This window comes from Myotis myotis, unplaced genomic scaffold, assembly GCF_014108235.1.
Source record: "Myotis myotis isolate mMyoMyo1 unplaced genomic scaffold, mMyoMyo1.p scaffold_m19_p_1, whole genome shotgun sequence".
Lineage (NCBI taxonomy): Eukaryota > Metazoa > Chordata > Mammalia > Chiroptera > Vespertilionidae > Myotis > Myotis myotis.
Genome location: NW_023416313.1, coordinates 47290984 through 47314214, shown reverse-complemented (window position 1 = coordinate 47314214; position 23231 = coordinate 47290984). Strand labels below are relative to the sequence as shown.

The following is a 23231-nucleotide window of genomic DNA, read 5'->3' as shown; positions in this document are numbered from 1 at the left end:
TTAATTAAAATAGAAGAGCTGCCCTAGTCGGTTTGTCTCAGTGGATAGAGCATTGGCCGAGGACTGAAGGGTCCCTGATTCAAATCCAATCAAAGGCATATGCTCATGTTGTGGGCTCAATCCATGATTCTCTCTCATCACTGATGTTTCTATCTCTCTGAAATCAGTAAGGAATATATTTTAAAAATAATAATTAATATAAAATAGAAGAGCTGACCAGGTATATCATTCTGAAGCTCTTACTTAGAGGACTCTAAGTCCGTTAGAGCAAACATTTGACCTCCGCTGCATTTTTTGAAAAGTTCCTGTATTAGTTGTCAACATTTAAAAATTAAGAAACTCCAAGAATCTCTCAAAATGCAGTAGACCTAACCACCCACAGCCTGCATTCCAATATGGTAACATGTGGCTGGAGTTATGTAGTAGCTGCCAACTTTGGGCTCCACAAAACATCTCCTGCTGGTCACCGTTCCCATTTAGTTGCTCATTCACATCATTGGCTAACCGCTGTCATCATTTACATTTACAACTTTATATACTATTTTAAATAATCTATAAATATAATATTCCATCATTAATATTTTATAAAAAATTTGTATTACTCTTGTAGAAAATCATCCTGCTTGTCAGTGAATTGTTTGCATACAAATCGAGCTTCTGTAAACCTGCTGAGTGGCAGGGATGAGAGATGAGGTTTATTGTCATTTTCAGAGTTGATAATGCATTCCCCTCTGAATGGCACTGGCAGTGCACAGCATGGAGTGATCTTGCTGGATAGGAGAGCCTGTGTAGAGCAGGTATAGTTCATAAGCTGGCTCTAAAATAGAAAAGGGAGCAGTTGTGTTTGATGACTTCATTCTAACTTATTCATTAACTAGAGGCCCGGTGCACAAAAATTTGTGCACTCGGTGGGGAGGAGGGGTCCCTCAGCCCGGCCTGTGCCCTCTCGCCGTCTGGGACCCCTCGGGAGATAACGACCTGCTGGCTTAGGCCTGCTCCTGGGTGGCAGAGGGCAGGCCCAATCCCTAGGTGCAGCCCCTGGTCGGGCTCAGAGCAGGGCCGATTGGGGAGTTGGGGCGCCACCCCCTGTCATGCACAGAGCAGGGCAGATCGGGAGGTTGCAATGCCACCCTCAGTCATGCTCAGGGTAGGGCTGATTGGGGGGTTGGGGCACCGCCCCCTGTCACACTCAAGGGAGGGTCGATGGGGAGGTTGTGGCGCCACCCCCTGTCATGCGCAGAGCAGGGCCCATCAGGGGGGTTGGGGCTCCGTACCCTGTCACGCACAGAGCAGGGCCCATCAAGGAGTTGAGGAGCTCCCCCCTGTCACTCACAGAGTAGGGCCGATAGGGGAGTTGGGGCACCGCCCCCTGTCACACACAGAGCCGCAGGGCGATCAGGGGGTTTGGGCGCTGCCCCCTGTCACACTGATCCCGGTGCCGGGAGGCCTCGTGGCTCTGCTGATCCCGGTGCTGGGAGGCATATTACCCTTTTACTATATAGGATAGAGGCCTGGTGCATGGGTGGGGGCAAGCTGGTTTGCCCTGAAGGGTGTCCTGGATCAGGGTGGGGGTCCCCACTGGGGTGCCTGGCCAGCCTGGGTGAGGGAATTATGGCTGTTTTCAGGCTGGCGAGTGACTGAAGCTCCCAACCGCTCCTTTTTTTTTTATTCTGGGCCAGCTTTAGCTTTGAGGCTTGGCTCCAGCTCTTAGGCCTCCACTGCTGAAAGCAGGTTTCTGGCCTTTGTTTACCTTCTGTATTTGAAACAAAGCCCAAAGGACTAAAGCAGGTTTCTGGGGTTTTGTTTAGCTTCTATATTTGTAACATAGTTCTTAGAGTTGCAGCTCAGAGGCCTGCAGCGGCAGGCAGGGAACGTTGGAGTCCTCCGTCACTGAAGCAAGCAAGCCTCATGTTCGCTTTAAGCTGCCTGGCTGCCGGCCGCCATCTTGGCTGGCAGTTAATTTGCATATTGCCCTGATTAGCCAATGGGAAGGGTAGCAGTTTCTCTTTTATTAGATAGGATTAATTTATTTATTTATTGTTATTAATAGAACACAAGAGAAAAAACTTCTCATCTTATATTGCTTTATCCTTGGCAAACTGAAAGAAAAAAAAGTCATTTGTAGTGACTCATTCTAATTAGAAAAGCTTCTCTATTTGACCTTACTCAATGTCACAATCTCTTTTAAATAGACCATAGTATTGTTTCCATGTTTACGTCAACAAAATACAAATGAAGAGTTTTATTGTCTTGCTATTGTTGTTATTGTTGTAAGATCTCAATTTAGGAGACATTTTTCTCTGTCATTTACTATATATCCTATATAATAAAAGGCTAATATGCAAATTGACCAAATGGCAGAAAGACCGGTCGCTATGATGCACCCTGACCACCAGGGGGAAGATGCTCAATGCAGGAGCTGCCACCTAGTGGTCAGTGTGCTCCCACAGCTGGGCTCATGGCTGGTGAGCACAGAGGTGGTGGCAGGAGCCTCTCCCACCTCTATGGCAGTACTAAGGATGTCCGACTGACGACTTAGGCCCACTCCTCACGAGGAGTGGGCCTAAGTCGTCAGTCAGACATTCCCCAAGGACTCCCAGACTGTGAGAGGGCACAAGCTAGGCTGAGGGATGCCCCCCTCCCCCGAGTGCATGAATTTCATGCACTGGGCCTCTAGTATTACAATAATATTATTATTATGTATACTTACATACATTTACCTATCCATACATATGTACACACAAATAATGGTGTGTGTGCATGAATAAGCTAGTCTCTACACTTAAGCAACTCACAATCTAGTTGGAGGGTCAAACAATTAAACAATAATAATGCATTATAACAGAAGTTGTAAAAAAAGGAATATATATGATACTTTGGAAGAAAAAAGCAATTTGTAGTGTGAAGATCTTGAATAATTTAAATCTTAAAGTACATATAGAAGTTAGTTGGAAACAAGAGAAGAGGAAAAGCATTCTAGAATTGTTTATCTTTATAAAGAATCTTAGAGGTAAGAGCAAACTGTCACACCGGTTTCTATCTTAATCCCTGCTCATTTCACTGACAAGTTCTTTCAAACCTTCACAGAAAGGTAAGTCTCAATACTATTTAATTTATGTCAAAAAATTCAAAAGGAAAAAAAAATTCTAATTCATTATTTAGAAGTTAGCATAAGTAAATACCAAAATCTGATAAATGATAATTACTTTTGCAGATTCATTACATACCACTATCACCTTTATTTAAGCAGTACAAGGTTTTTAAATTAACTAATTGGGGTGATATTGGTTAATAACATTATACAAATTTCAAGTGCACAATTCTATGATACATCATTGCATTGTATGCTCATCACCCAAAGTCTACCACCATATAGTTGACCCCCTTTAACCTCTTCATCCTCCTCCCAATCTTCGTCCCCTCTGTTAAGAATTATAAGTATTTTAAAGGCCAGAGTGAGTTTTGAGAAAACAGAGGATCCTACCCTGCCAAATACACATGCTACTGCATTTCCTTCACAACAGGTCTGATGAAGATTTTTAATATCAGCAGCCAGTTTGGCAATTTCAGAAAAGTTAGCTTTAGGTTGTTTTTTAGTCAACAGAACCAATTCCCTGAAAAAAAAAAAAAAGTACATTTTAAACAACATTGTGAATTTGGTTATTTCTAAAGTTAGTTCTAATTCATTGAGTAACCAAAAGGATAGAAACACATTGTAAATGTAGGGTGAAGAGAATATTTTAAATGCTTTCTGTTTCTTCAGTGATGGCACCCAGAGTCATATAATATCTAAGTCACAAAACAAATATGATTTAACTGATAATCATGGATAATATAGTCATTTTAATCATTTAAATTATTGCTGAAAGAGTTGAGCTGCTTAGAGAAGTGATTTGGTATTTATCTGACCTGATTTTCCAAGTAAAAGTCTTCATCACAAAGAGAATAATTACAGGAGGCTTGGGTCTCCCTTGCCTCTCTCTGTTGACAACTGAGCAATATCCTTGAAATTTCTCGGGAAATAGGGAAAATGGGCCTGCCTTGGAAGGAGAACTGAGCTTCTAGGCAGCCCAATGTTGTCCTAAATTGGAGAAGAAGGTAATATAAGGCAGATGCATGTCTTTAGGGGCCAACTTGGACAGAAACACAATCTAGGCCAGGAAAGAGGCATATTGGATAACATCAAATTCTTCTCCCGCCTCATCCTCCTCCATTCCCACCCCAAGAAACACCATTGACTTCCTCTGTTCTGTGTAACATTGAGGTCAATGTTTTCCTATCTTCCCAGAAAAAAGAATAGCTTTTGTCCTCCAGCCTTTATCATGCAGAATAATTAAGTACCTGCTTCTGTATGTGTGGAATCAGTTGTGCACCAAGGAAGAGACTAAGGGTGAGCAGATGGAAAAAACTGAGGCAGGAGATAATGGGCAGAAATTACAATTGTGCAATTTCATGCCCAGCCCTGTGTGCCCTATTGCACAGGCAAGGCAAGTAGCGTATGTGTAGAGAAAAGAACCAGGTCTGTACTGAGAGACATTATTAAATGAAAAATAAATGATTTTTCAAATTAGTTTAATCAACAGGGTGATCCAGCAACAACAAAGTCCACAAATCTGAAAAGGTAACTTACACTGCTTTAGCTACTTTGTGGTTGAATTTAGTCTCAATTTCACATAAATGATGATGCCTCAAAGATATTTCTCTAATGTATTTTCTGATGGGTTGTAGCTGTAATTAGAAAAACAAATCATCAAGGAAATATGGTAGTTACATTCGTCATTAGTAAAGAAAAGAAAAAAGTAAAAATTGTGTATCTCTTCAAAATTAGAAAAATTTTAGTGTCATATTTAAAAGAGGCCAAATGCAACAGCATAATTTTGGGGGCTTTTGTTGTTGTTGTTGTTTTATAAAATAGCAACTCTTTTCAGCAGAGATCACTTGTTCCAGTGATCAAACATTTGGAATATAAATGAGAACAAGAAACTGAACAAAGGAAAGTCACTAGAGTACATTTGATATGTGTTACAGTTGTATTTTGGTTTTATTCAAGTAACTAACTCTGTCATTTTGGACATGTCTCCAAGTGTTATCTATAATATGATTTAGTTTTACAATATATATTAATGAAGTCCCCCCCCCAAATATGTTCATTCTTTAACTCAGGATTTTTACTTTTGAAACTATTGCAAATATACTTTTCTAAATAGATAAAAACAAAATTGCTCAAAAATGTATTTTATGATAGCAAAAATTTGGAGACAAAATGTTTCAACAGCAGAGAGGGGAGGGGGTTAACTTAATAGCGCATTATTTTTTAAAAGATGTATATTGCTAATAAAAAGTTAAGATGTTTAAATCTCTATCAAAACTCTTTAGTGTGATTGCACAATGTACAAAATAAAATCTGTAAAGAAAAAAAATACCAAAATTGATATCTCTCAGTGGTGGGAATGTAAGTAATAGTTTAAAATTTCAGAAGAGGTCTATATTTTCACTGAAAACATTATATTGACCACATAATACTTTTACTTTGGGTAACTGCACCTTACAGTACTATTTTTAAGAACAAATTAGAAAATATATACAAAGGAAATATTCAAACCACAAAACTGACACAATAATTATAATTATATTTTTATAATTAATTACAAATATAATTTTATCTTTAATACTACGCATCTGAAATTAAGTACAAACACACACACACACACACACACACACACACACACACACACACATATATATATATAAGCTTAAGTGACCATTATGACCGGTTGACCAGTCGCTATGATGCACACTGACCACCAGGGGGCAGACACTCAACACAGGAGCTGCCCTTGGTGGTCAGTGCGCTCCTACAGCCAACCTCCTGTGGCGGTCAACCTCCCATGGTCCCTCCCCCTGGCTGGCTGGCACCGATCAGCCCCAGTAGAGACTGGGCGAGAAGGCCACGGTTGGCCCCTGATCACCAGACAGTCCGAGGGACTCCATCTGTGCACGAATTCATACACCAGGCCTCCAGTTTATTTATAAGAGAGTTTCTGAATACTTAGTTCATAAGGTTGTGTCTGATCACAGATACAACTTTTGCACAATTGGTTATGTAATTTTTTCTGAGTTTGGGAGGCAGAACTACTAGGAACAGACATCTTGGAAGTAGCAACTCTAAATATCACAAAACGAGGTAGAGGAGAAAAGAACTCTTAACCAACTTAAAAAAATTTGCTTATACCTAACATTATAGAGGCTTGTTATACATGAAAGAAAAATTTTCATTGCAAGGGTTAAGGTTAACAAAACTTTGTAACTTAAAATAGTAAGCACCAAGTTACCTTGAGAATGCATTTTCATGAAAATTCTCAATCTTCAGAAATACCAGGTAATGAAACATAAGTTTGCATGATCATTTACTTTTTGGTTTTTATTAATATGAAACCAAAAGCAATAAAAAAAAAATACTGTCCTGCTAGGAATACAGAATTGGCTTCCGAAAGAATTGGTGTTCACTAAGAGAATGAATGAAGAGGAAGGCTATATATATATATATATATATATTCTACATAATAAAAGGCTAATATGCAAATTGGTCGAATGGTGGAATGACCAGTCACTATGACACACACTAACCACCAGGGGGAAGAAGCTGGGCTCATGGCTGACAAGCGCAGGGACAGTGGCGGGAGCCTCTCCTGCCTCCACGGCAGCACTAAGGATATCCAACTGCCAGCTTAGGCCTATTCCCAGCAGCAGGCCTAAGCCATCAGTTGGACATCCCCTTAGGGCTCCTGGACTGCAAGGGTGCAGGCTGGGCTGAGGGACCCCCCAAGTGCACAAATTTCATGCACTAGGCCTCTAGTTTAATGATAATAGCTATAATTATTGCATATTAGCATATGCCAGAAACTCTTTAGATATATAATTTAATTTCTTGTACAAGGTAGACAATGAAGAACTCAATAGGAGAAACAATGTAAAGGAATAGAGAAATAGAAGTTTAGAGGAATATGAGATAACATCTCACTGAAAAGATTAAAAAAGAAAACAGCAAGGAAGAAGCGGCACTGCTTTTAGCCTTGAGGAATTCATCAACGTGATTATCAAACTACTACTCATTTCATCACAACCTTTGGAAAATCCATCTGGTGCCTCCTCTAGAAAAAATGGTTATTGTACATTGATATTTAGAACCTTTAATTTGCACACACAAAACATATTTTGTCATGAAATTAATCACATTTACAACTATTTATACATAATTTAATGAAGGGCAAAATGCCACATGGTTAAAATTAAGTGTGGCTGACTGTATATTCCAAAGATGACTACAGCAATGTTTTCTATCTTATGCTCGTCTTACAGTGAGACATTGACAGTTCTCCCATTGAAAGTTACAAGATTATTATATACTGTCCCCTTCAAACTGATAGTTTTCATGGTGTTTCAACCACAGAGTATGGCAGAAGTAACATCTGAGTCTGGGTCTTGAAAGGACACATCATTTCTGCTTTACCCACTAGAATACTCAGTCTTAAAGACTTTGGCCATGGGAAAGCAGTGGAATTGCCCAAGACTGCCATGCTGTAAGGAAGCCCAAACTACTTAAGGCATTGTGGGCAATGAAGAGAGGCTATAATAAATCTCACCAAAAATAACCTCACAGGGTGATCTGATCACAGCTTCCTAACTGGGCCCATCATAGTGGGCTGACATTTTAGCAAAATGTTTATCTTTGCCTTAATCAAGTCCTGTCCATTGTTTCTGTACATCTATGTTAACATCTTTGAAATGCTTTATAATCTTGTTAACTATCCAATGTATAAAACTGCCAAACTGCCATTTTCCCAAGCATTTAAGATTTTGGTTTCTTGCAGTGTCATCAGTTTAGCTCAAATAAAGTCTTTTAAAAATTCTCTACAGGTTTTTGCATTCTTTTGTCAACATCAGAGAGAATTCTTGGAGAGGCCCTGAGATTGTATGAGAAGAAAGAGATGTTGAAGCACCTCCGCCCCCCGATTGCCCCTCCCCCGCCCCAGTGTTTCAGCCCTTTAGAGTTCCAGACCCAAGCATTGTCTGACTATAACCACATGAAAGGCCATGGGACAGAAGTGTCCAGATAAGTCCTTCCTGAATCCCTGCCAGTCAGAAATCAAGAAAATGAAATGATTGTTTTAAGTCACTAAAATTTGGGGTGTTCTGTTACGTAGCAACAGTAACTGAGATATTAAATATTTATTATGGAGTAGTATCTATGCTAGATCATGCTCCTCAAATTTATGACTATACATATTGCCTAGGTATCTTGTTAAAATGAAGTCTTGTCTAGTAGGTCTGGAAAGAGCTGCAGATTCTGCACTTCTAACAAGCTTCCAGGTGATGCATATGCCGTTGATCCACAGCCCACACTTTGCATAGCAAGGCCCTGAATAACAGTTGACATATGAGTATCTTACCTTTATCTGGAGGCATTCAATCTTATTATCTTCTTGGCAACATGACTGAACAGCTGTTTCATAGCAAGCAGACATGGTCAGAATAGTGGGTCCATATAAGAATGGATGCTTTCTAGAAGTTTCATAAATGTACCTGTAATTTGACAAACCAGAAATTGTGTACTTTGGAGTTCAAGAACATGTGCAGATGCTGTTTCTTAAAAATTTAGGGTTGCCCTAGCCAGTTTGGCTCAGTCAATAGAGTGTCGGCCTGTGGACCAAAAGGTCCTGGGTTCAATTCTGATCAAGGGCACATGCCTGGGTTGCAGGATCAATCCCCAGTGGGGGTGTGCAGGAGGCAGCCGATCAGTGATTCTCTCTCATCATTGATGATTCTATCTCCCTCTCTTCCTCTCCCTTCCTCTCTAAAATCAATAAAAATATATTTTAAAAAAATTTAGGGTTCACTTAGTTTTGTTGACCTGTAACATCTAGAATATCATGGTGTGAATGATATGAACTAGCACTATATTTAAATGCATCAAATGTTCACAATGGATAGATTACTGTGAAGTTAGTCAGACATTTCGACTGCCCATGAGGTAACCAAGTGTACCTCTGGGGTGATGGGGAAAGAGAATCAGGAATCAAAACTTTTCACTCTTATATAAGCATAGAAATTAGAAAATTCAATAGTCTAAACTGAATTATAAATGCAGGATTGTACACAAGTACAGAGGAATTAAATTTAGAAGTTCTTTCTAGACTAAAGAAGTGTTATCTTTTCAGTCCAAAGTAGCTGACTTTTTCTACAGCTATGATATAAATTACTGTTTCCTTGGTTGAGAATTAAATCAAGTTCTTGGCTTATAATTATGAGGCAAGTAGTAGAAAATTATTTGTCCCTTGAATATTTATAGTTGTATGCACATAAGTTAAAATTAGCAAATAAAATAGCCCCTTAATTACTGACTTTATTATAAATATTCAAGAAGAGGTTAAATTCGCTGCCTGAGTATTGGTTGGAATGTTTAATCTCTGAAAGTTCAACCCAAATCTGATTCTATAATTCTCACCTACGTTAAATGGGTAGCCATTTTTCCGTTCCCATTTAGTTGCCCTTAATATCAGACAAGTTGGGACCCTATCCAATTTCTGTTCCATCATCCTTTCTCCCTATGTGGCTGAGGACACTTAATTTTTTCTTGAAGGCTCAGTAATTGCTGGAGCAATTCTGCCCTTTTATGGGTAAATTAAAAGAATTAGCATTATTCAGCATTGTCACCCTGTCTGCCCATTCATCTCTGGCCTAGAGTTTCATGACTAAAACCTGAAATCAAACTTCTTCCATGACTTGCACTCTAGAACCAGCAATCAAATCTTTCCTTATTCCTGGTGTCTGAGCCTATACTGATAAGATGGCCAGAACTGGATTCCTTGAGGACTGAAGCCTTGTATTTATCTTGTCATTTCTACCTCTCTAGGTATTGATTTCCTGCCTCTTAACCCCAGCCACTTGCTAGCACAGTACTCTCAACATATAGTCTCCTCCTGTGTTAACTAGAAAACCAAAATATGAGCTTGACTACTCATTTGCCATATGCTGTCTACTCCAGGTGGGAATTATAGAACCAGAGTTCTTGTGTAGAAAACTCATTTCTGACATCTACAATTGTTACTTATTCCTAGTGTCCCAATGACAGACCCTGTGTCCATGCCTATCGGATACCATTCCTGATATCCTCTGATGAACATCCCAAATGCCATCCCCTTGCCTGAGCTATTACCTGCTTTCTGTTTCTAGTACTTTCTGTTTATTATGCTTTACCTGCTTGACTATACATTTCAACATCATTTGCTTCTGGTTTGACTAATGTAACCTTTAAGGAGATGGGTTCATTATAGGTTCTAGTCACTTTTAATGTTTCATGGCTCAGACATGTCCATATCCTATTGAGTTCACTGAGACCATAATTGTCATTCAGAGGGAGAAAAAATATATTGTAGCTCAAATTTTCACTTTAATTCCATGTCATAGAGCATTGTGTTCTCAGAGGCTGTTATGTAAAAAAGACCTGTTTTCAAAACTGGAAAGTACTCTTCTTCAAAGACAATGGCAAGGAGAAATGACTTACCTCTTCTTCACTAACACTTGATTCCCTTTGTTCACCTCACAGATCTGCTCAAGATTTGGAATTTGCAACATTTCGCTGTAATTTGCATCATCTTTTTTATTTAATAGGAAGCACTTATGTCTTGCTGTGTTATTTACATTGCAACAGTCAGAAAATACATGTTTGTCAACCATTCCTTGGTTATTACATATATACTCTAAGAAGGTGGTCATCTGTAGGAGGAAATAATAATTTAAAGAAGAAGCATGTGGGTTCTACATTCCTAACCACAGGAAGAGTAAGGAATTATTATTTTTAAAAAGTATAGTTTTATTGATTTCAGAGATGAAGGGGGAGAGAGAGAGAGAGATAGAAACATCAATGATGAGAGAGAATCATTGATCGGCTGCCTTCTGCATGCCCTCACTGGGGATCGAGCCCACAACCTGGGCATGTGCCCTTGACTGGAATCTAACCTGGGACCCTTCAGTCCCCAGGCCGATGCTCTATCCACTGCGAGCCAAGCCAGCCAAGGCAGAAATTATTTTTTTTATAGGCAACTGAGTGCAGAATGTTACACTTTGTATCCAATAGCCCCTGGACATAGTTCTTCTGTACAAAAGTCTTTTAGGTTTGTAAGTCTAAATTCTCACATGTTGGACATTGACCAAATAGAATTTATCATTCTCTCCTTTCCTATGTAATTGCTTCATTTTCACACAGTTCATAATATTAAAATAAACCTAAGCCAGAATGTCCAGGGCCTAAAGAAATCAAGATATTTTAAGTGAGAATTATCTACCAATAAATAGATAGTAGTTTGCTTTCCTATCTTCCTAGTTTTATTTCCATGGCAAGTTATATTAAGAATTGAACTCTGAAGCAATGTGTATTTAGTGTCAAATATTCAAGTGGAAATGTAATAATTCAGTTAGTTTTCAAATACCTTTGGGTGGCAGTAAATGTGTGGAATAGTGTAAACTTCAAATGACATGTTTTAAGATTTGGGGGATAAAAGAGTAAAATCTTCAGCTTTTGAAATGTAAATAAGAAGAAATCACTATAAAATAAGTGAGTCTAGCCCAGGAGTGGGCAAACTCTTTGACTCGAGGGCCACAATGGGTTTTTAAACTGGACCAGAGGGCCGGAACAAAAGCATGGATGGAGTGTTTGTGTGAACTAATATAAATTCAAAGTAAACATCATTACATAAAAGGGTACGGTCTTTTTTTTCAATAGTTTTATTCATTTCAAACGGCCTGGATCCGGCCCGCGGGCCGTAGTTTGCCCACGGCTGGTAGCCACTGACATAAGTACTTCATTTAAAATCTGTTTCTAATAAGACTAATGATTTTTCTAAATATATATACAATCTAATAAAAGGTAGGTTTTAGAGGAAGGAATAAAAATAGAAAGAAGAAAACTACTCATTTGTATTTTAAATTGTTTGTCATGAGAATAATTGGTCAAGCAGATAGGTAGGTAAAAGATGACAGATAGATGATAGAAAGAATATGTTAGTGTTTATCAAGAATTTGCTAATCACAAGATAGACATACTTTATAAAAAACAATAGTAATTCCTAAGATTTCAAGATTATTTACTAACTTGGAAAAGAGCCCATAATAATATTCACTTCTTTCTTCTTTTACATATTCTCTAAGAAACATTTTAAAATTAGTACTTCATTTCCTCAGGAACTTTTTTTTTTTAATTAAATCTTTATTGTTCAGATTATTACATTTGTTCCTCTTTTTACCCCCCATAACTCCCCTCCTCCCAGTTCCCGCCCCACCATCCGCCCTCACTCCCCACCCACTGTCCTCATCCATAGGTGCACGATTTTTGTCCAGTCTCTTCCCGCATCTCCCACACCCCTTTCCCCCCCAAGAATAGTCAGTCCATTCCCTTTCTATGTCCCTGATTCTATTATAATCACCAGTTCATTCTGTTCATCAGATTATTTATTCACTTGATTCTTAGATTCACTTGTCGATAGATACATATTTGTTGTTCATAATTTGTATCTTTACCTTTTTCTTCTTATTCCTCTTCTTAAAGGATACCTTTCAGCATTTCATATAATACTGGTTTGGTGGTGATGAACTCCTTTAGCTTTTCCTTATCTGTGAAGCTCTTTATCTGACCTTCAGTTCTGAATGATAGCTTTGCTGGATAAAGTAATCTTGGTTGTAGGTTCTTGGTATTCATCACTTTGAATATTTCTTGCCATTCCCTTCTGGCCTGCAAAGTTTCTATTGAGAAATCAGCTGACAGTCGTATGGGTATTCCCTTGTAGGTAACTGAGTTTCTTTCTCTTGCTTCTTTTAGGATTTTCTCTTTGTCTTTTGCCCTTGGCATTTTAATTATGATGTGTCTTGGTGTGGTCCTCTTTGGATTCCTTTTGTTTGGGGTTCTCTGTGCTTCCTGGACCTGTAAGTCTATTTCTTTCACCAGGTGGGGGAAGTTTCCTGTCATTATTTCTTCAAATAGGTTTTCAATATCTTGCTCTCTCTCATCTTCTGGCACCCCTATAATTCTGATGTTGGTACACTTGAAGCTGTCCCAGAGGTTCCTTACACTAACTTCGTATTTTCGGATTCTTTTTTCATTTTGCTTTTCTGGTTGGGTGTTTTTTGCTTCTTCGCATTTCAAATCTTTGACTTGATTCTTGCGCTCCTCTGGTCTGCTGTTGGGGGGGTCTGTATAGTATTCTTTATTTCAGTCAGTGTATGCTTAATTTCTAGTTGGTTCGTTATCATAACATCGAGGGTCTCATTAGATTTCTTGTAGATCTCATTAAGTTTATCGGCAGCTTCTAGACAGTTCTTGAGAGACCTTAAAAGTGTGGTTCTGAACTCTATATCTTCCATTGACAATTTTGTCCTGTTTTTTTGTCTCCGCATTTTTTTTAATGCTTTCTTGGTGCACCCCCTAGTGGTCTTTGTGCGCAGTCTTGTTGTACTAAAGCCTTGATTGTTGTAGTTAATACTGGGGGGATTTGACCTCCAGGCCAACTGGCTATGAGAGTCAGCTGTGTCTGTAGTGGGAGAGCTTCTGTGCTGGATCTCTGGGGCGGTGCTAATCTAGCCCTTGCCTGAGGCTATCCGGCAAATGGCTCTGTGCAGGGCTTGGGCGGGGCGGGTCGCATGGGATCAAACAGGGCAGGCCGGATCGTGCAGTTATGGCTGCTCTCAGTTCCGTCCCTAGGTGCTCTGCCTCACAGAGTCCCAGCAACCGCTGCAAACCTCGGAGAGAAAGCTGCCTTCGAGTTCCGACCGAAGCCAGACAGTCCCGCTTCTCCCGTTTGAGTCTGGGTCCCTAGAGACTCGCCTGGATCTGGAGCTCAGAGTCTGAAATTCCCTCCCGAATGAAAACAACAACCGCGCCCTCCGCCGCCAGAACGCCCCGCGCGCACACTCCGCACCTGAGTATTTCACTTCAGCACTGCGCCTTCTCTGAGTCTGGGTATGATATTCTCTTTCCTCCTAGTTGTAGAATTTCCACTCAGCCAACCTTCCTGTGGTTCTGGATGATGTTCGTTCCGTCTTTTAGGTGTACCCTTGAATTGGTTGTTTGAGGCAGCAATCTCCGGCGTTAACCTATGCCGCCATCTTGTTTTCCTCCTCTCAGGAACTTTTATACAAAGATGTTAGACTATAGTAGTTTAGTGCTGGAGGGAAAGCAACCAACTTAACAAATTGACAATTTAGGCTATAATTCATTTCCTTGAATGTTTGGTTCCAAGAGTCCTAGAGATGATCTGATAAACTATCTATACTAATAAAAGCGTAGGTGGTCCTTGCACCCTCACACGCAACATCATCACAAGATGGCCACCAGAAAGATGGCTGCCACAAGATGGCCACATACACAACAGAGGCGGTGCCAGGTGGCTGCTCATCGCAATGAGGACTGGGGGTCCAACAGCTCTGTGTGACTTGGACAAGGTGGGTCCCAGCGTCTCTGCCAGCTCGTGTGGAAGAGGTGGGTCCTGGCACAGGAGGCAGGTCGTGGCAGGGGAGGGCAGTTGGGGGTGATCAGGCTGGCAGGGGGGCGGTAAGGTGTCAATTAGGCCAGCAGGAGAGCGGTTAAGGGCGATCAAGCTGGTAGATAGAAGTGATTAGGGCAATCAGGCAGGCAGGCAGGTGAGCAGTTGGGAGCCAGCAGTCCTGGATTATGAGAGGGATGTCTGACTGCTCAGGGATTGGGCCTAAACCAGCAGTCAGACATTCCCCGAGGGGTCCCAGATTGGAGAGGGTGCAGGCCGGGACATGCATTTTGTACACCGTGTCTCTAGTCTATACTAATAAAAGCCTAGGTGGTGTCTCGCCCTTGCATCATCACAAGATGGCCGCCCTCATATCATCACAAGACGGCTGACCCTACATCATCACAATATGGCCACCCCCATGTTGTCACAAGATGGCTGCCCCGACATTGTCACAAGATGTCCACCACAATATAGCCACCATAAGATGGCCGCCACAAGATAGCCGACAGGGGAGGGCAGTTAGGGGTGACCGGGCTGGTAAGGGAACAGTTAGGTGTCCATCAAGCTGGCAGGGGAACAGTTAGAGGGCGATCGGGCTGGCAGGGGAACAGTTAGAGGGCGATCAGGCTGGCAGACAGAAGGGGTTAGAGGCAATCAAGCAGGCATGCAGGGGAACGGTTAGGAGTTAGTGGTCCCAGATTGTGAGAGGAATGTCTGACTGCCGGTCAGTTGGACACACCCCAAGGGGTTCCAGATTGGAGAGGGTGCAGGCTGGGCTGAGGGACAACCCCCAAGTGCACAAATTTCATGCACTGGGCCTCTAGTCTACATATATATAACAAGGTAGCAAACATAACATGGTAACAACCAGTCACTATGATATTCACTGCAGCCAACAAACCAGCCCGATAGGGGGTGGGGTCAGCAGGCCAACCTCCCCGAAACCCCATCCCCAGCCAGCCCAGCACCTGATCACCGCCCACCACGATCAGGGGCAGGGCTGGCCAGCCAACCGCCTGCACCCCCTCCCCCCAGCTGACCCTGCCCCCAGTGGGTCCCTACCACCCCGATTTGCCTTCGGTCTCTCCTCCGAGCCAGCTCCACCCCCGATTGGCTCCCCCGACTCTGATCAGGGGCAGGGCCAGCCCACCTACTACCCATGGCCTCTCCCCCAGGCCGCTGAACCCTGATCAGCCCCTCCACCCTGATTGGCTCCCACACACCAATAGGGTATGGGGTTTGCTGGCCCACCACCCACAGCCCCTCCCTATGGCCAGCCTCACCCCTAATCACCTCCCCCACTCCAATTGGGGCCGGGGTCCACCAGTCAATCACCTGTGGCCCCTCTCCTCAGCTGGCCCAGCCCTGATCTGGCCCCAATCAGATTGGGCCAGCCAGCCTACCTCCTGCTGTCTCCTCTCAACAGGCCCGACACCAATCTGCTGATTGGGGCTGGGCTGGCCGGACCCCACCTGTGTATGAATTCATACACTGGGTCTCTAGTAAGTTTATAAAACTATAAAGATTATATCATAAGTATGAATATGTACATATTGCTGCCTTACAATCGTCAACCAATTTTTTCAGTGAGCCCTTCTTATAACAACATGTTTTGGTTGCAATTTAATTGAGAGAGAGAGAGAGAGAGAGAGCAAGAGAAAGGTAGAAGGCACAAGATGATTCACATACCAACTGGTAAGAGCATTCTAAAGGTGACTCATGTAGCTTGAGGCTCTTGCATTTCTCTGCAAAATCTAGTAACTCTTCAACTATGGTTTGTACTTCTTCATAAGTGGATTTCTGAAGAAACTGAGCAACCATAATGCTAATGCTGAAACATGACACTGTGAGTGTTAAAGATAGAATTGAACACTTTTCCACCATCATTCTTGTTATCTCTTTGTCCCACTCCCCTCCCCCTAAATAATTAATGTGATTTTAAGTTTCAGATAAAAGTGTATTGATAATAAAACTCACATGTCTCTTAAGTTCTCCTCCAGATAATTCTGGCTATTAGAGTGCTGCATGGCTGAGGTGGAGGGGCAGGGGGAGAAAAAGAGGCTTTATACCAGGAAATTTTCCAAATTGAAATCCCCCTTTATAGTTCTGAAATCTATATTTATTCACCCATAAATTTTCACATGTATTTTTGATTATCATAATAAATTTTAAAAAGTATTAGAATATATCTTTGCTTGTATTTAAACTGTATTATGTGAATGACATTTCTATTCAATATATTGTGCAATTGAAATCTATCATTGGCCTACAAATGAGTTACATGTACTTACATTGAAACTTCTGAAATAATTGAACTTGATGATTTGGTTATTTAACTTTAAATTAGAAGAGTTCAATACCACACTGAAGAAATTTTAAGAAAATTAGAGTTTGCTTAATTTGGCAAAAGTAATATCTCACATGTATTGGATTTGCTCGTCATCTTCATCTTATTCCTTCTTATACTAATAGCTTCTATAATGCTTAGCAGCTATCTAGTAAGTAAAGAAGCCACTATTACTTGCTATACTAACATAGGGGAAGGCTTTAGAGATAGCTATTCTGAATTCAACTTTGAGCTCTGATGCTTAATGTGGCTTTGGGAAAATAAGCTCTCAGAATTTGTGTTTCTCTATAAAATGCAAACAAGTTCTATTACACTAGATAGTTGTTCACATTAAATGAAGTCATATGTGTGAAGCACCAAGCATAGTGCCTGGCTCACAATAGTTACTAAATAATGTAGTTCTAATATTATTCATGCTATTATGAATACTTTTGATTTATCTAAAGCCCTTTATCAAATTTTAAATGCAAGTTTAAAATGTACCATTCTCTCACCAAAGTGAAAATAAGACTAAAATGAGGTTTTCCTGTGGGTTGATTCAATATATTAGCTCTCTTCACTCATTCATTTCATAAGTTAATTTACATCAATTTTCAATGACCCAATGATAGTAATGAGCACTGAGAAAGAGAAGTCATTCCATGTGCATTTCAGTAGTCATTACCTCTTACTAGTACTCTGGGCACATGGAATGTATAGATTGGAAATAGGATTCCCTACCTGCATCTAGTAAACTTCTCTGAAGAGTTTGACCTTTAATGTAGCTGAAGAAAGCAAGAAAATATATGAATCTAACAGTCTTCATTTTGTCAGACAAACTTTTATGGAAGGTACTCTATCATTGGAGGGAACTGAAGAGTCCCCTTATAGTCTTTTTAATTAGTTAATATTAATAATTAAACTTTTTCTGGTGAATATTTTTCCAGGCCACTATGACACTGATCAAGTTGAAGAATTCATAGCAATGATGAAATGTTGATGGATAGCCATTCATTAACGAATACTGGATTTTAAAATGAGTTATGTCAATGTACTTGTTTTTTCAAGATTACACCATGTAGGCCTTGCAATGAAGTAATCAATAACACTTTGGTTAAACATCTCTTTTCCTAGAAATGTCTGCTGACAAGGTCAAAGTTCTAAAGTGAGGGGAGAAGATAAATATGAACTACCCCCAATTCAAATAAACGGTTAAGGCCCCAGTTCCAGTGCTAGACACCTTTTCAAGCCCCTGAGAAAAGTAGAGAGCACAAGCCTTTGGAGAAAGCACAAGGGAATGGGATTGAATTGACTGAATGCTTACTGTGAGTCTGGCACTTTATATTACCATATACTAGCAATACTCTTTCTTGAATAAGGAATTAAGACTCAGGGTCATAGTATTTGCTCATGCATTCACAGGTAGAGATTAAGGCTTGTCTGACTTCAGAGCCTATACCAGCCAAGAGCTAGTATCAACAGCTGAGGTCCCAGCATTCCTCAGCTGCTGTCTGCTTGCCTGTCATTTAATTCTTGGGTCTATGGAAGGAAACACTGATTAAATAAAAATTCTAAAACGAATGTAAAGTCCACAATTTTTGGAAATGAGAGATCGCTGAGATTCCTGTCCTCAGTTTCCTCATCTACAGAGGGAGGGTTTGGACCAGAGATGGAGGGAAGGCCATCTCTAAGGCTGGCAGTCCATTGCTTGATTCTACTACACACGTATTCTCATTTCTGGGCTTCTAGGCAAAATATATCACAACTGAGAGAGATATTTGTTTGAAAAGCAAAGCAAAACTGTCATTATTTAAAATTGGGACACATTGGCTAATGTAAAGAATACTGATGGCCACGTGTGATAGAAAGCCAGGGTCAGCGAATGGAAGTGTCTGGCAGGTTTCCATCATCATTTTCAGGGTTCTCTAAATAGTCCCAATGCTCAACATTTCTTTTGTTGTGCATCCTTAGAGCCATTCCCTTGAGATCTTACTCTAAACCTCTGGGAACTATCAGAAATGGCTCTATTACTCTAGAGATGGCATTACTAATTGATGATTGCATTCTTTCTCTCTGAACCTACACTCAGCCTTAAAATCATTCACAGCACAATGCCACAGGACAGCCGCTAGTAACTGATTGGAGTTGGAACTTGTTGTATGTGGGCAAAGTTAATTCGTCTTTTTAGAAAAATTGAATGAAATTAACTTCTCAGGAGAACCATCCTCTCAGAGTAAGACTTTTGAAAACATAAAAAGATGTTAAGCCTGATGGTGGAATTTCAGACCAGAGGAAAGGCAAGTAGTGGGAATTATTTAAGGAAGGGTAAGGAATGAGTTTTGTGACAGGGCTCAAAAGAGAGCAAATAATTTGGTCCCTAAGAGAATTAGATCTTCAAGCTGACCTTTAATATAAGAAATGGAAGGTATACAGGTACAGAACACACTGATAATTTCTAACAAATGTTATTTGCACAGCAAACTTAATCCTTGTCCAACTAATAGAAACAGAGTTCAAAGGATCTTCAGAAAAACCATGACTGGATCCCTAGGTCCCACCAAAAATCTGGGTGGTGATGGCTCATGCACTCATTAGTCTTGACACTCATTAGTGCACCAGGAGGCGTATCACACTTACAAGCATCTCTAGTACCAGAGCATTCTTCCTGCAGCAAGTCTAGGTATGTTTTACTCCTTGATGTGGGTTTTGTCTAAGCAATACAGAATAAGTGGTTCTGAGTCCTCTCTTCTCCATGCAAAATATGTGTTTTGAATAAACCTTTCCTCCCCCTCCTCACATCACATTGGTCAATATTAGTTTGTTCTCTGGCACATCAGCAGAGAGCTGTATGGCAGTTTCCTCTGTGATAAAGAGCCTTGTGATGGTAACAGGTTTCTGGGGCTCAGGAGTCATAGCTGCTGCTCTTAGCATAGTATTGGACACAGAATAGGATCCACTATTAGATACAAGATAGAATTATCTAATTGTGCTCTTTTTCACTACTGTTGACTGAATTTATAATCTACTAGTGGCCTGTTGTACAAAAGTCGTGCATGGGGGAGGGGTGTCCCTCAGCCCAGCCTGCACCCTCTCCAATCTGGGACCCCTCGGGGGATGTCCAACTGCGGGTTTAGGCCCACAGGGATTGGGCCTAAACCAGCAGTCAGACATCCCTTTCGTAATCCGGGATTGCTGGCTCTTAACAGCTCACCTGCCTGCTTGCCTGATTGCCCCTAACCACTCTGCCTGCCAGCCTGCTCACGCCCAACTTCCCTCCCTGCTGGCCTGCTCACTCCCAACTGCCCCCCCTCCAGCCTGATTACCCCCAATGGCCCCCCACCACCTTATCACTCACAATTGCCCTCCCCTCTTGGCCCCTAACCACTTCTACCTCAGCCACGCTGCCATAGCTTTGTCCAGAAGAATGTCCAGAAGGCCTCCTGGAAGGTCTCCCAGTATAATTAGCATATTACCCTTTTATTAGTGTAGATAGAGGCCTGGTGCATGGGTGGGGACAGGCTGGTTTGCCCTGAAAGGTGTCTTGGATCAGGATGGGGGTTCCCTTGGGGGGCGGGGCAGCCTGGGCAAGGGGCCTGTGATGGTTTGCAGGCCAGCCATGCCCACATTGGGGTTGGGGTCCCTGCTGATGTTCCTGGCCAACTTGGGTGAGGGGTGATGGCTGTTTTCAGGCTGGCTACACCCCCTTTAGGTGGGGGTCCCTGTTAGGGGCTCTGGCCAGCCTGGATGAGGGGCTGAGGGCAATTTGCAGGACCCTCCCTTGGCAGCTGGCCTGGGCAACCCAAGCCTCCCGCCTGCTCAGGCCAGCTCCGTGGCTGCCACCCACAGGCCCCTTCTTCAACAGCCAGCTTAGGCATGTGGGAAGCTTGGCTTCCTTTGTCGCTGGGGATGACCTAAGCCTCCCACCGGCTCTGGCTGGCTCTGTGACCACCACCATCTTTGTTCCGCTAATTTACATATTCCCTCCTGATTGGCTGTGGTATGTGGAGGTACAGTCAATTTACATATTTGTCTATTATTCATGCAGATTATTTAAGTAAAACTTTCTTCCTTGTTATTCTCATTAGTAAATGAGAGTGTTTAGAAAACTGACTTCCCAGTTCCTTCCACTCCCTCTGTTTAGACATCACTGCCACGCACAGCTCCAACATCACAGCAATTGTGGCTTGGAAAGGAGGGAGAGAAGAGTCACTGTCAGTCTTCCTTCTCTCTAAATAACAGATTTTATAAGGCATATAATATGGCCATACCTGAGAGGTTGTGTGTACATGGCTAAGAATATCCTTCTGGAATTAGAGGATTACATGTCATATGACACTGAACAAATTAGTTATCTCTCCAAGCCACAGATTCCCTATTTGTAAAATAAGAATAGAAATGATGTAGGAGAAACCAAGATGGCGGCATAGGTTAACGCCGGAGATCGCTGCCTCAAACAACCACTTCAGAGATATAACTAAAGGACAGAACGGACATCACCCAGAACCACGGGAAGGCTGGCTGAGTGGAAATTCTACAACTAGGAGGAAAGAGAATACCATACCCAGACTCAGAGGAGGCGCAGTGCTGAAGTGAAATACTCAGGTGCGGAGTGTGCGCGCGGAGCGGGCTGGCGGCAGAGGGCGCGGTTGTTGTTTTCAATCGGGAGGGAGTTTCAGACTCTGAGCTCCAGATCCGGGCGAGTCTCTGGGGACCGAGACTCAAACGGGAGAAACGGGACTGTCTGGCTTCGGTCGGAACTTGAAGGCAGCTTTCTCTCCGAGGTTTGCAGCCATTGCTGGGGCTCTGAGAGACAGAGCCCCAGGGGAAGGAACTGAGAGTCGCCATAACTGCTCGTTCCGCCCGCCCTGTAGATCCCCGGGGACCCGCCCCGCCCAAGCCCTGCACAGAACCATTTGCCGGATAGCCTCAGGCAAACGCTAGATTAGCACCGCCCTAGAGATCCAGCACAGAAGCCCTCCCACTACAGACACAGCAGACTCTCATAGCCAGTTAGCCTGGAGGTCAAATCACCCCGGTATTGCCGACATCAATCAAGGCTTAAAGGCAACAAGACTGCGGACAAAGACCACTAGGGGGTGCACCAAGAAAGCATAAAAAATGCGGAGACAAAGAAACAGGACAAAACTGTCAATGGAGGATATTGAGTTCAGAACCACACTTTTAAGGTCTCTTAAGAACTGTCTAGAAGCTGCCGATAAACTTAGTAAGGCCCTCGAAAAGACTGGTGAGACCGCCGATAAATGTAGTGAGATCCTCAAGAAATCTAATGAGACCCTCGATGTTGTGATAAAGAACCAATTTCTAAAGAACTAGAAATTAAGCATACACTGACTGAAATAAACAATATTATACAGACACCCAACAGCAGACCAGAGGAGCGCAAGAATCAAGTCAAAGATTCGAAATGCGAAGAAGCAAAAAACACCCAACTGGAAAAGCAAAATGAAAAAAGAATCCGAAAATATGAAGATAGTGTAAGGAGCCTCTGGGACAGCTTCAAGCGCACCAACATCAGAATTATAGGGGTGCCAGAGGATGAGAGAGAACAAGATATTGAAAACCTATTTAAAGAAATAATGACAGAAAACTTCCCCCACCTGGTGAAAGAAATAGACCTACAGGTCCAGGAAGCGCAGAGAACCCCAAACAAAAGGAATCCAAAGAGGACCACACCAAGACACATCATAATTAAAATGCCAAGAGCAAAAGACAAAGAGAGAATCTTAAAAGCAGCAAGAGAAAGAAACCCAGTTACCTACAAGGGAATACCCATACGACTGTCAGCTGATTTCTCAACAGAAACTTGGCAGGCCAGAAGGGAATGGCAAGAAATATTCAAAGTGATGAATACCAAGAACCTACAACCAAGATTACTTTATCCAGCAAAGCTATCATTCAGAACGGAAGGTCAGATAAAGAGCTTCACAGATAAGGAAAAGCTAAAGGAGTTCATCACCACCAAACCAGTATTATATGAAATGCTGAAAGGTATCCTTTAAGAAGAGGAAGAAGAAAAAAAAAGGTAAAGATACAAATTATGAACAACAAATATGCACCTATCAACAAGTGAATCTAAGAATCAAGTGAATAAATAATCTGGTGATCATAATAGAATCAGGGACATAGAAAGGGAATGGACTGACTATTCTTGGGGGGGAAAGGGGTGTGGGAGATGCGGGAAGAGACTGGACAAAAATCGTGCACCTATGGAAGAGGACAGTGGGTGGGGAGTGAGGGCGGAGGGTGGGGCGGGAGCTGGGAGGAGGGGAGTTATGGGGGGAAAAAAAGAGGAACAAATGTAATAATCTGAACAATAAAGATTTAATTAAAAAAAAAAAAGAAATGAT

The 23231-nt window shown here is 41.7% G+C and overlaps 1 protein-coding gene across 1 annotated transcript in view; it reads right to left on the bottom strand.

The window, feature by feature from the left end:
• LOC118669784 (alpha-fetoprotein-like) overlaps window positions 1–19986 on the bottom strand; it is a 37115-nt gene extending 17129 nt beyond the window's left edge. The window contains exons 1-8 of the mRNA XM_036336120.1: window positions 17605–19986; window positions 16515–16566; window positions 16227–16368; window positions 10565–10776; window positions 8451–8583; window positions 4631–4728; window positions 3485–3614; window positions 603–817 (exon numbers count right to left, since the gene is read on the bottom strand). Coding sequence (XP_036192013.1) covers window positions 603–817; window positions 3485–3614; window positions 4631–4728; window positions 8451–8583; window positions 10565–10776; window positions 16227–16368; window positions 16515–16566; window positions 17605–17689 — 1067 coding nt within the window. The 5' untranslated portion in view covers window positions 17690–19986. The remainder of the gene's footprint in view (window positions 1–602; window positions 818–3484; window positions 3615–4630; window positions 4729–8450; window positions 8584–10564; window positions 10777–16226; window positions 16369–16514; window positions 16567–17604) is intronic.
• Between the last annotated feature and the right edge of the window lie 3245 nt (window positions 19987–23231).